Here is a 13,401-nt window from a genome sequence, read left to right on the forward strand (position 1 = left end):
ACCAGAGTACGTGAGAAAGTCATATCCCACTCTCCACTCAACTGTGGAGAATGTTCTGACCATTGGCTAGATCTGGGTAGGGGTTTAAAGTTTACGGCCTGTATTATCCTTGGCTGGTACCTTAGTTTGAGTGGGACCCCTGGGCCCAAATCTGCCTATCATAATGTTCTACTTGTAGGTTTCTAGGACCCTCTGGATCCTTCTACTTTGCTATTCTCCCATGCTTCTCTCATCTAGAGTCCCAATAGGATGTCCTCCCCTCTGTCCCAGTTTCCTGGTAAGTGAAGGCTTTCGTGGGACATGCCCCTTGGGCTAGTATGCAGATATAAGTGAGTATATACCATTTGAGTCTTTCTGCTTCTGGGTTAACTCACTCATTATGATCATTTCTAGCTCAATCCATTTATCCACAAATTTCGGGAATTCTTTCTTTTTAATAGCTGGGTAGTATTCCATAGTGTATATGTACCACAGTTTCTTTATCCATTCTTCTACTGAGGGACACTTAGGCTGTTTCCATGTTCTGGCTATTATGAATAAGGCTGCTATGAACATGGTTGAGCAAATTTTCTTGTTGTGTGCTAGAGCATCTTCTGGGTATATTCCAAGGAGTGGAATAGCTGGGTCTTGAGGAAGCCCTATTCCCATTTTTCTGAGCTAGCACCAGATAGATTTCCAAAGTGGCTGTACTAGTTTGCATTCCCACCAGCAATGAAGGAGTGTTCCTCTCTCCCCACATCCTCACCAGCATATGGTGTCGCTTGAATTTTTGATCTTAGCCATTCTGATGGGTGTAAGCTGGAATCTCAGAGTTGTTTTGATTTGCATTTCCCTGATGACTAAGGAGGTTGAGCATTTCTTTAAGTGTTTCTCAGCCATTTGATATTCCTCTGTTGCGACTTCGCCTTATTCTTACTGTGATGTTGATGGCCCAGTTCCTCCCATCTTGTTCCTCCCGTGGACCATGTCTCTGTTAGACATGAGCTCGAGTGAGTGGCTCACCAGCACACCCATCTTGTGTTCCAGGCTGGCTGAGTCATCCGTGGATCTGAATCTCAAGCTGATGTGTTGGCGATTGGTCCCCACCTTGGACTTGGAAAAGGTCATGTCCGTCAAATGCCTGCTGCTGGGAGCTGGTACCTTGGGGTGTAATGTGGCTAGGACATTGATGGTGAGTTTGGGGGCCTCGTGGCCCCTGTCAAGATCTGCCTCTCCTCTCCCAGATTCCCTGGTGCCTCCCTCCCATTCCTTTTTGCTCTCCTCAGCATCTTTGTAGTTGTAAGAGCATTCTGTAACCATGGTGAGGCAGAAGCAGGGAATGCCTCTCCCGCCACAGCTCCAGTTCCCTTCCCACAAGTAGTCAGGTTTCATCCATGAGGATGTCATCATTGATGGCAGCAGTTGTCCTGGCTGAAGGAAACAGAGGCCTTTCAACAGGCCTGGTCACTTACCGGGTCATTTATATTTACAAAAACTAGTTCAGAGCCTGCTATTTATAAAAAGTTTCCTTTGTCGCTTATTTGTCCAACTTTAAAGCTATGTGGCCCTATAAGCTGTGAGGAAATATAGGGGCTGGAGATATGGCTCAGAGCTTAAGACTGGTGGCTGCTCTTGGGGGGAACCTGGGTTCAATTCCCTGCACCACCTGGCAGCTCACATCCAGGGGATCTAATCCCCTCTTCTGGCCCCCCTCAGGCATTACATGTATGTACTTAAATACATGGAGGCAAAATACTATGCATAAGACACATCTTTAAATGCAGAGCTTTTCTGAATGTTCTTGTCTATGCAAATGTCCAAGACATCATGATAACTTGCATGTAATCACAGACTCGTCTTATAGTGCCCGGTTATAAGTAAGTTTCCTCCAGTGTGAAGAACTACTCTAAGAGTGTTCTGCATTGTTTCACATGGGATGGCAAGCAAGAAATTTTTTCTGAAGACTTAATTGAGATTCAAAATGAGCTTCCAGCCAGGCGGTGGTGGCACATGACTTTAATCCCAGTACTTGGGAAGCAGAGGCAGGTGAATCTCTGTGAGTTTAAGGCCAGGCTGGTCTACAGAGTGAGTTCCAGGTCTGTCAGGGCTACACAGAGAAATCCTGTCTTGAAAAACCAAAAATAAGCCGGGTGTGGTGGCGCATGACTTTAATCCCAGCACTCGGGAGGCAGAGGCAGGCGGATCGATGTGAGTTCGAGGCCAGCCTGGTCTACAAAGTGAGTCCAGGATGGCCAAGGCTACACAGAGAACCCCTGTCTTGAAAAACCAAAAAAAAAAAAAAAAAGAAAAAAAGAAAAAAAGAAAAACCAAAAATAAAAATAAATACATAATTAATTAGAATAAAAATTCTTTTAAAAATGTGTATCCAGAGGAGTTGATATTTATTACTCATTAAGAGAAACCAAAGGCTTAAGGGATTCCTTGCCAACCTTGAACCAACACAGCAGAATTCTTCTAGCATCCACTTGCATTCTCCCTCTAGTGGCACTATCAAAAATAACACCTTGTGAGTGAGAGTTATTCTGACATTTCCTACTCTAATAATTGTGAGGCTCTAGACTTTTTATTTCGCTTTTAAAAAAGAAGTTGACATTTTAGTGATCAGAAACTGAGTCTGCACTTTCTGCAGTTTCCTATATTTTAATTTTATGTTGTACTTCTCCACTGCTCGTAAGCAAACCCCTTCCTAGAGACTTTTAGGAACATGTCCTTGTCAGGAGCATGCCATGGTCTCCCATTTCCATGTAGGGCTGGGGCGTCAGACACATCACATTTGTGGACAACGCCAAGATCTCCTACTCCAACCCCGTGAGGCAACCTCTGTATGAGTTTGAAGATTGTCTGGTGGGCGGCAAGCCCAAGGCCCTGGCTGCAGCAGAGCGGCTCCAGAAAATATTTCCTGGGGTGGTAAGTTGATGGATTGGGGGGCGGGGGAAACATCCATGTTTAAGCCCTAGGGGTTCAGGGGAACGAGGCTCTGTAGCTTTGGTGACTGACAATCAGACGTGTTACTTCCCACCAGACAGTCATATGACCAAGCCTGCTGCCTCATCTCCGTGAGCCTTTTAAAAAACACTGCAAAGATGTTGGGGGTGGGGTCATTGGCTACAGCACTTGCTATGTGAGCATGAAGCCTGGCATGGAAGTGTATGTGTGTGATCTGGGTGCTCCCACGGTGAGAAAGGAGGCAGAGCGGGAGAGTCCTCAGAAGCCGGCCAGCTGGCTAATCTGGCCTATGCAGCAGTAAACAACCACAATCAAAAGACCCTGCTCAAACAAGGTGGAAGGTGAGGACCATCATCTGAGGCTGTCCTCTGACTTACATATTCACCATGGTACGTGTGCATCTGCACATAGGCATGGCAGTCCCGCACACCTGTCAACACACATACACATGTATACAAAACAGAACAAAGAAAACTGAAACGCAGCTAGAGCCGGGCTGTAGCCAGGTGGGCAAGTGTTTGCCTGGTGTGCTTGAAGCTGCCATCCCCAGGCCTGCACAGCAAGCGCCTCTCATCCATCCCAGGAGAGATCAAGTGAGGAAGTAGTGTCTTTTGGAGCTCTGTGTTTTCACCCTGCCTGGCTATCAAGGGATTTCTCATGGGGCAGATGTAGGTATTAGTTTTCATCTGTCACCGCACTACCCACTGGCTATTTAGTACCACTTGTGAAATTGTACTAACAGGAAGTCTAGGTAAGAGAAGACCGGTTGAAAGGTGAATCCTTGGCTGTATCTCCTGCTATTTTTGAGGCACACTTATAATACTTTAGAAACAGCAGATGAGAGACAAGTCACTTACCACCCTACTTTGCTTTTTTTTTTTTAACCTGTGATGAAACCCTGACCAGAACCACTGGCAGGAAAGGACTTATGTGGCTCACACAGCCTGATCACTGTCCATCCCTGAGTGAAGTCAGGAACTCAAGCAGGAGCAGAGGCAGGAGTCATGGAGGGATGCTCTCCATGGCTTGCTCAGCCCACTTCCTTGTGCACCCACAGCAGGATGGGCCCTCCCACATCAACCATCAAGCAAGAAAACGGCCTGAAACATGCCCACGGGCTGGTCTGATGGAGGCAGCTCCTCAGTTGCGGGTCCTTCTTCCCAGATGACTTGAGTTTGTGTCAAATGGACAAAAACTAACCAGCACACTCAACTCTCTTGAATAAAAATAAGTTTTGAGATTCTTTTTTTTTAATTTTTGTTTTTGGGGTTTTTGAGACAGGGTTTCTCTGTGTAACCTTGGTTGTCCTGGACTCATTTTGTAGACCAGGCTGGCTTTGAACTCAGAGTGATCTGCCTCCCAAAGGTTTTGAGATTTTTAAAAAGATATTCAGCAAGAGAGTCTGCCCACTGAATACATGATCATTTTATCTGACAGGAATCACATTGGTGATCTTTGAGGTTTCTGCTTGCTCTTACAGTGCTAGGCGCAGCACCCTCAGCCCTAGCCGTGGAGAAGCCTGCCTTCCAGAAGTTTCCTCCTTTAGTCTTTCAGTATTAAATTATCTGTTACCAAAGCCTCCTATTGTTGATGGTTTTATTTCACAAGCGTCCCTCAGGAGCATCATTTATTGAGTGGAATTCCATAGCACTGACTGAGGGTCCACTGTGTACCCAGCTATGTGTTGGGTAGCCACAGCCCTACTTTGAGACATTAAGTAAGTGCCAAGCGCAGGCTCAGTGGCATTGGTCACTTTACTCTGTCTTCCCGGTAGAAGGCCTGAAAGTCCTGCGGAAGAAGGCACAGATCTGTCATTCTACCCTAGGGTACACAGGCTTGCACAGCTGGGAGAACAGTCCAGTCTGTCACTGGAGAGGACTGTGAACCTCCCATAGGCTTGTGCAGGTGTTGCTTTGAATCTGAGTTCTGCCACTTAGTTTCTGAGTTGCACCACACTCCCAGCTGTCTTTCCTGTCATTGTATTGACAACTCTGGGAAAGCCAATGTTTTCACACTTGCCTGTGGCCAGTGGCATGTGGAGGATTGAGGTACAGCTTGTGATTCTTTGCATTCTGTGGAAAGTGAGCATACCTGGTTGTGTTGCACCTGTGGATGGCTCTGAGCTTCATCCTCAGCAACACACACACACACACACACACACACACACACACATACATACTCCATCACAGACACACACATAGACACACACAAACAGACAGACACACACAGAGACACAGGTACACATACACAGACAAGTATACACAAATGCACACAGACACATATACACACACAGAGACACATATACACACAGATACAAAGATAGACTAATACACACATACACACACACAATGGCTCAAGAAAGTGGAGAAGATGGAGAGCAGGGCTTAGGTATTTGAAGGAAAGAGCAGTAGCACTGTGCACAGAGAAATTCTTGGTTGTAAGTGATGTGAGTATGGCCATTGCTTCCCTAGAACGCCAGAGGCTTCAACATGAGCATCCCCATGCCAGGACACCCTGTGAACTTCTCTAACTTCACGCTGGAGCAGGCCCATAGAGACGTGGAGCAGCTGGAGGAGCTCATTGAGAGCCATGATGTCATCTTCCTGCTAATGGACACCAGGGAGAGCCGGTGGCTTCCTGCTGTCATTGCAGCCAGCAAGCGGAAGGTGGAGTATGCCTCCTGTTACCTCTGTGTAGAGCTTAGTGAGCCACCTGAGAAAGCCCACCTTCCCCCAGGAAGGAGGGTGACCTGTGTGGCCTTGTAGCCTTTTTTTCCCCTCATACTGTCACCTAGCATGTGTGTGCTTACCATTTTCCTAGCAATCCTTGCAGATCCTGTTAGTCTATGTGAAACTCAAGGCCTGTGATATAGGATGCTTAACTAAGTATGCAGCCATGCTCATGGAGGTTTCCAAAGAATGATAATTTTTTAAAATGCCATATTATAAGATAAAATGGTATATGAATCTTATATGTTACATTTATATATAAAAACATGCATGTCTGCCTCTACCACCATCTACCCATCATCTGTCTATCATCTGTCATGTATCATCTTCATTTTTTTTTTTTTTTATGTATCATCTTTTTATTGTGTATGAAACAAAGGACAAGAAAGGAAGGGAAGTTTCCAGCATGCTGTTTGTTTGTTTTGTTTTGTTTTTTACTCTTTCAAATTTTGTATGTGACCAAAGCTTTAGGAGAACAACTTAAATCATAACCAAGGGGGTTCTTATAGTACAAAAGAACTCCCCTCTTAAAAATCCATGTGGTTACCACATGGTGGCGGCACACACCTTTAATCCCAGCACTCAAGAAGCAGAGGCTGGTGGATCTCTCAGTTCGAGGCCAGCCTGGTCTACAGAGTAAGTTCCAGGATGGCCAAAGCTACACAGAGAAACCCTGTCTCCAAACAAACAAAAACCTAACCAAAACAAAACCCATGGGTGGGCAAATCATGGTTTACAATATGTGTCTCATTAAAACTTTCTAAAGAACTAAAAGGGTAGAGTGGTCTAGGCAGCCACCAACTGCTGTCCATACCTCCCTCCTATCAGCTTCTTGACCCTGAGACAGAGATGGAACTCTGACCTTTGGTATCCTTGTCTATAGACAGGCAATGTTTGTAAGGGGCTTTAAATGAGATGTTTATATGACCAGCTGATCAAGTCTCTTGCAGGTTTCAATTGGCTATTAAAGTCTAGTTACACTCACATGAAAAAAGAAAGCAATGTAAAGGTAGCCAGGTATGAACTTAGCCTTGGCCTGAGGTGTGTTTGTCCTCATTCCCTTTTATTCCTTCCATTCTAACAGCTGGTCATCAATGCTGCCTTGGGGTTTGACACCTTTGTTGTCATGAGACACGGTCTGAAGAAACCCAAACAGCAGGGAGCTGGGGACCTGTGCCCAAGCCACCTTGTGCCACCTGCTGACCTGGGCTCCTCACTTTTTGCCAACATCCCTGGGTACAAGCTTGGCTGCTACTTCTGCAATGACGTGGTGGCTCCTGGAGATGTAAGTCGAGTTCTCTTTTCCTGCCCTCCCAGTGGTGTTTAAAGATTGTCTAGTAAAGAGCGTTCTCTCGTAGGGGATGGGGTGGCATTGTCCTACCATGAGCTTTGGTTGGCTGAGCCACAGTCACTGCACAAATGTAGCCATGGCTGTGTGACCCAAGCTGAGTGGGGAAGCTTCTGCAAAGACTGATCTCTTGTTGCCTTACACTCACGCTAGAAAGAGCCCCAGACCTGAGGAGACTAAAGCCCCAGGTTCTGGTCCAGGCCTTATGCTGGCTTCTTCATAAACCAGAAGGCCTTGTGTTCTCTGTGACTTTGCAGAACAGAGCAGGGCACAGGCCTGTGACACCATCTGGAAACTGAATTCCAGGAAGACAGCAATTGTTCATTTTGGTTTTAAGTATATAAGTATGCCTTTTATGGTATTCAAAAGCTGCTTAGAGTAAAAAAAAAAATTGTCATTTGTCTGAAATTGTGCCTCGTGTATTTTATCTGATAATCTAAAAGAGGAAGCTCACCTGCCCTCCTGAGCATGCTCAGTGTTGAGCAGGTGGAATGGGAGGCAGCCAGGAGTGCCTCCAGCCTAGTGAGCCTGCAGGAGCAGGCATTGCTCAGCGGTCAGAGGCAGATGTCTGCTCTGAATGGTGCTTTTCCCCTTCTGCTATTCTAAAACCCAGTGTGCTCTCTGGGGCAACTGGCTTTACCTTCCCCCACCACAGAAAAGCTTCCATTTCCTCTTGTGTGAGGAAGGAGGCTTAATGATCTTCATCAAGTGCTAGAACATGCAGCTTGTCCTATTGGTCAGTGGTTGCCATCAAGCAGGGCTGAGCCCCCAAGCAGGACAGCCAGCCATGTCTTTTTATTACTTGGAATTTTTATAGCATCACATAACCCAGGATTTGCCCCCATTTGGAAGGATAGAATTTGTGGGATTGACCCAGTAACAGCTTGTATGTGTGGAGCCAGGTGCTAACAAATGCTTGCCGTTTTGCAGTTAAGTCCTCGGACCACAGTCAGGGTGACGAGGCAGTGCACAGAGCGGAGGACAGCAGGGTAGAGACTGTGGCTTCTGCCTTACTCAGGGTCACTCTGAGCCCTTACTTTAGGGAGAATGACAGGAAAGGATCACTGAGTGCTCACAATTGTTCTTGTGAGTCCACCTCATCTGCCGTGAACAAGAAAGGTGATGGATTCCCCTAGAGAAGCACTGGGTGCAGAGCCACCACGAGGTCATGCCACTGCTGGCTAATGTCCCCATCTCTGTCTCTTTCCAGTGAGCATCCTGTTCAGCATAGCCCCTCATTTAATTACATACTGTTTCGTTTATTTTGACCCTCCCAAGACAAGGTAGGGTGAGGCTGGCTGTCCTTTGTCGGCTACTTTAAAGTTTTATCATGGGGAGTTTTAGGTTCACCTAGGGCTGCCTGGACTAGAATATTCTATACATGTCCATGGTTGTTTCTCTTTAGTCAACCAGAGACCGGACTCTAGACCAGCAGTGCACAGTGAGCCGCCCAGGCCTGGCTGTGATTGCAGGTGCCCTGGCTGTGGAGCTGATGGTCTCTGTCCTGCAGCATCCAGAGGGGTGAGTTTGGAGCCTACAGATGAACGTATGAACTGAGCACTTGTTGGTAATGGATGGGCACTGTCTCTCTCGGGCTCCCTTGGCCTTACTCGGCCTCTTCTCCACCTTTCTGACAAACAAACAAACAAAAACCTAGTCCAATTCTTTGGCCCAAAAGGACTCATCATGTGATCCCTGGGTATGCCCCGTGCCCTCTGGGATTCTTGTGAGGATTTGAGTAGCTGATAAGGGAGAGGGAAGACTTTGGCAGGGGCATTTGGTCTTTCACACATCACTTCTGTTAGTCTGTTGTGGCTTTCTTAGCCCTAGATGTTGAGAATGTGTATACTGTATATTCTGTGTATACTGTGTATATAACGTATACACTGTGGAAGGTGTCACTGGCATTAGGAACTATATCAGCTGCCTGTGGCTGAGGTCTGAATCCAGGAAACTGTCCAAATAAAGTTCAAAGCCCATAGTCCAGGGCTGGTCCAGAGGCTCAGCATATGCCACTCGGCCTCCCTCACCTGTGGGCACAAGATGCTGCTCTTCAGTATCACACTTGTGTGACAGTGCCTACTCATGGGCAAGCAAACACTCATTTTAGTAACAAACTAAACGCCACTGGGGATTGAGACAATCTCCATCAATTTCTCTCTTTCCTTTTTTTTTTTTTCAGTATATTTGTTCCTGGGTGATTTCATATGCGTATATTACATGGTTATCGTGATGATTACTCTCCCTGCCACCACTCCTGTCTCCTGCTTCTACCCTACAAATATCCCCCTCACACAAACACTTTTGCCTTGTTTTGTGATCCAGTGAGTTTGACCGGGGCCAGCTGTGTGGCCATGGGTTTTGAGCTATACACTGGAGCCTGCTGGGCTCAGCAGTAGTTCACAACCATGTACTATGCCTTCCCCTCCCAGAACCCATCAGTTGGTGCTAGCTCAGCAGTTAGCGGGAAGGCCCCTTTGTTACTTTTCTCTAGGGAGCATTTCCACATGACTATAATGTAAAACAAAACTGTACCTTTTAACTAAAGAAGGAACAAAATCCAAACAGAAGATCAAAGGTCACATCGGTTTCTTCCACATGACTATAGCCTAAAACAAAACCACACCTTTTAACTATAGAATGGACCAAATCCATACGGAAGGTCATAGGTCACATCAGTGTCCCTCATCGGTTGCCAAATTGTAAAGGAATGTCCAGGGGCAAGTGTCATCAATAACACAGTTGTCACTATTGAAATCTAACTTTAAGTAGATTCTTGATTGGTGGCCATGTTCATCCCCCTGTTCAACCTTAGCACCTGTCTTGTCACCAGTGGCTTCTGCAGAACTGCAGCCCTCACCACAAAGCCCATGACTATCTCTAGTTCTAGCCTGGCTTCTCCAGTATGATCATTTCCTAGTGATACCCTGGAGAGGATGAGTGCATCAGCTGGCCTTCCCTGTCTTCCCAGTGTTGTCTGGAATGCACCAAGTAACCTCTTCTCTTAGGTCACCGTACCTCTCAGAGCATGACTTCCAATGTTGCTGTGCAGGCCTAGGACCTTCCCTCTTGGTCCTGAGCATAGATCTTACCTGCCTGTTGCAGTTCTCAGTCATGGCAACCCATAGCAGGCAAAGCACAGGTCTGCCAGCTGTCTTGACTTTAGCACGCCCTTGCAGTTATTAGCTTGTGCTTTCTAAGTGCAGCTTCCCCATTCTGCAGACCCAGCAGGCTCACATCCAGCACACAGCCCTTTAGGCCACTCGGTGCTGTTTCGGTTGCAGAATCCCAAGACCAGTTTCCTGTGCTTCTAACATGGAGTGCAGCCATGCTTTCCTATCACAGCAACCTTGGAAAATGGGTCAGCCACTCTCTACATGGGCCCCTTTTTGCCAACAGCTGCCATGGTGCTGCAGAAGCGTGAACTGTCCCTTTCCAGAAAAGAGCCTTTCCAGAAAACGCATCCTGTGATTTACCTAGCAAGGAATGCTAAGGAACCTAGCTCTTTCAGCTGGGCCTGTTGCTTCTCTGGATAAATTTGTGAGAGGTCAAGAGGAGACTAAACATGCCTGTGCTGAGTGCATGTGCCCGTGTTTCCCAGAGCTATGGCAACTCATTGCTCAGTGGGCATTACAAGTTCATGCCATCAGGCTCATTAATCCCATTTCTGGGGATGGGGCCAGAGGGGAGCTGGACTTGGTGACTAGGACTCACAGGGCTAGTGAGCAGCAGCCAGGCTTGGCTGCCCCAATGTTGCTGCACTCCACTTTGGAGTGCTGTGTTATCTGTGCCATTTGTGGTGCAGGGGAGAATCGAATTTAGAAAATACTTATTGCTGATCCAAGTTGAATTCCAAGAAAGGCAATGCAGAAGGCCCCAACAGTCTTGTGTTTGTTGTGTGACTCAGAGGGCTGCAGTGGCTAGCAGACAAGGCGTGAAGGGGAAGGAGCAGCTATGTCCGTCCCCTGCCTTCACCTTCTCTGCCATCCAAGTTTCTTACTTGGTAGGAAGTAATATTCATGAGAGATGACTCTATACCTTCTTGATCCCAACCCCTTGTCCGCTTTGCCCTGGTAACAGGTTCTGCTGGGTCATAAATGAGCATCTCCCTCCTCAGGAGGAGCCATTGCTTCTCCAGCCCAGTTGATTCCTTTTATTCCTCCTTCCTCCATGTTTATGGCAGGTTAGAGAAAGGTGTGGGGACACACACCCCACTCCCAGCTGCCAGAAGGCTGAGGTGGAGGACAGCCCAAGCCAGGAGTTAAGGCTGGTTGCCATTCTCAGTGTAGTGAGAGCTTCTGAAAGGATAGAGTGGGAAAGGGAGGGAGGGAAGGAAGGAAGGGAAGAGAGGCAAGCTTTGCACTTAGCAGTTTATCTCGCACGCCCCTGATTTATCATGTAGCTGTTCTCCTCCTGTTCACAGCTGATGTACCCAAAGCACAGAGGAGAAGTTAGCCAGTTGGCACTCTTCACAAGCTTGCTCTCATTGTTCCTACTCTGGGGCGCCCACTTTCTTTTTAATGACTGCCTTTCTCTCCCTCCCATGGAAATGAGTTTCCCGCTAGCTAATGAAGCCCAGAAAAGGGCATTTGGTTCTCCTAACTCTTTCCAGTACCCCCAGATGTTCTCCCATGTGCTCCCCAATGAACACTCAGGAGCTGAGAGCCTTTCTGCTTCCCTCTTGCAGGGGCTACGCCATCGCCAGCAGCAGTGACGACCGCATGAATGAACCACCCACCTCCCTAGGGCTTGTGCCTCACCAGGTGAGTGAGTCGGAAATAAAGTTGTGGTCCTGCCCCAATGCTCTAGTGGAGGGGAAGGTGGAGCCCCTCGACCTTCCACCAGCACAAATCCTGCAACTGGGGCCTCAGAGGGCCCTTAGGACCTGGAGAATGTTGGGTTCTGGGAACACTGTGGGAGGAAATGGAGCCATGGGACTCCCTCGCCTTCATGCGCTGAGGCTGCTCACCAGGCTCTCCCATGCAGTGGAAAAAGAAGCGGCGGGCCTTGGGACAGCCGGGCATTGTCCAGCCAGGTTCAGTCTCAGCCCTGATTTGTGCAGCTTTCCGTGGCTCAGTGTCAGAACTTCTCAGGTCCTTGTTTTCCTGTCGACAAATCATGCTGAGCTCCCTGGTAGGCATGGAGACCAGGCTGGTAGATGCCAGCCCAGCAGGCTGGAGTGTGGATTAGCTGGCTAGCCTTCAGTGCCCAGTGCCCGGCAGGAAGCCTTTCTGGGCAAGCACGGGCAGACTGCTAGCCACGTCACCCAGAAGCAGGGCCTTTTCACAACACAGCTTACAGGATCCATGCCTGAGTCTGTGGGATGAGCCTGGCAGGCCCTGGTCTCTCAGTCTGTATGCTGTCTTTCAGGGAAATGAGGGCAGTTTTAGTGTCACATTTGAGGAGCTCTTTTCCAGTCCCGTGCATTCCAACACATAACTGGGAGGTGTCCCTTCAGTGCATATCCTGCCTGACAGATTTATTTGTTTGGACCTGGGATGAAACCAGGGCATCGTGCACACCAAGCAAGCGCCCAGCCACCGATAGTCACCCACCCCCTGTGCCTGTTTGTGTCAGGAAAGTAGGTGCTTTAGCAATGACCCAAGAATACCTGTGTCAGCTTTGGAAACTATGGAACCCCAGGAAAGGTGGCTTCCTTTCAATCCCCGCCCCCAAGTGTGGCATTTGTATGACCTGAACATGGCAGGCTTTTTCCGTAGACGCACTCCCAGGAGACCAGCAACACGGTACTCACCTCTCCCCCACCACACACAAGGTTGCTGACCTTTGGGCTGCCCTGGGCTGCCCTCATCTACATCTTCTCCAGGTCATCCCGCCTGCCTCTTTTCCTGCCCTGGAGCCGGGTCCTCATCTCTCTTTCAAATTTCATGCTGAGAAGAAGCTTAGTTAAATTTTCAGTCATGTCCTTGCACTGGTTTCTTCCTTTAAGTTAAATTGCAGCCTCTGTTGCTTTCTCAGTGCTGAGGCCAGGGGGCAAAAACCCTCCCTAGAGGGCTGCCTGTGCTGAGTGCATGTGCCCGTGTTTCCCAGAGCTATGGCAACTCATCGCTCAGTGGGCATTCATCCCCAAGGAGCGAGCCTGGCAATTGCCTGCCATTCACCAAGCCTTCCAGCTTTCCTTCCCCTGCAGTTGTCTGAAGGGTTATTTTAGTTGTTGGCCATCTCTTCACTTGGCCTTTCAAAGGCTGAAGAATAATGCCACCGTATATGGTAAAAGCTCTGTGTGTGTGTGTGTGTGTGTGTGTGTGTGTGTGTGTGTGTGTGTGTGTGTGTGTTGCTTTCTTATTTCAAGTTTTAAGCCTTTATTTTTAGCTACGTTCTAAAACGGAAAGCAGAGGAAGAACTTTAAAATTAATC

The 13,401-nt window shown here is 47.8% G+C and overlaps 1 protein-coding gene across 1 annotated transcript in view; it reads left to right on the forward strand.

Moving 5' to 3' along the window:
* The window catches only part of Atg7 (autophagy related 7), a 220,649-nt gene that overhangs the window by 69,518 nt on the left and 137,730 nt on the right, over positions 1–13,401 (forward strand). The window contains exons 11-16 of the mRNA XM_051155105.1: positions 1,027–1,171; positions 2,749–2,907; positions 5,418–5,612; positions 6,760–6,960; positions 8,429–8,544; positions 11,711–11,786. Coding sequence (XP_051011062.1) covers positions 1,027–1,171; positions 2,749–2,907; positions 5,418–5,612; positions 6,760–6,960; positions 8,429–8,544; positions 11,711–11,786 — 892 coding nt within the window. The remainder of the gene's footprint in view (positions 1–1,026; positions 1,172–2,748; positions 2,908–5,417; positions 5,613–6,759; positions 6,961–8,428; positions 8,545–11,710; positions 11,787–13,401) is intronic.

Source organism: Acomys russatus, chromosome 13 (assembly GCF_903995435.1).
Source record: "Acomys russatus chromosome 13, mAcoRus1.1, whole genome shotgun sequence".
Lineage (NCBI taxonomy): Eukaryota > Metazoa > Chordata > Mammalia > Rodentia > Muridae > Acomys > Acomys russatus.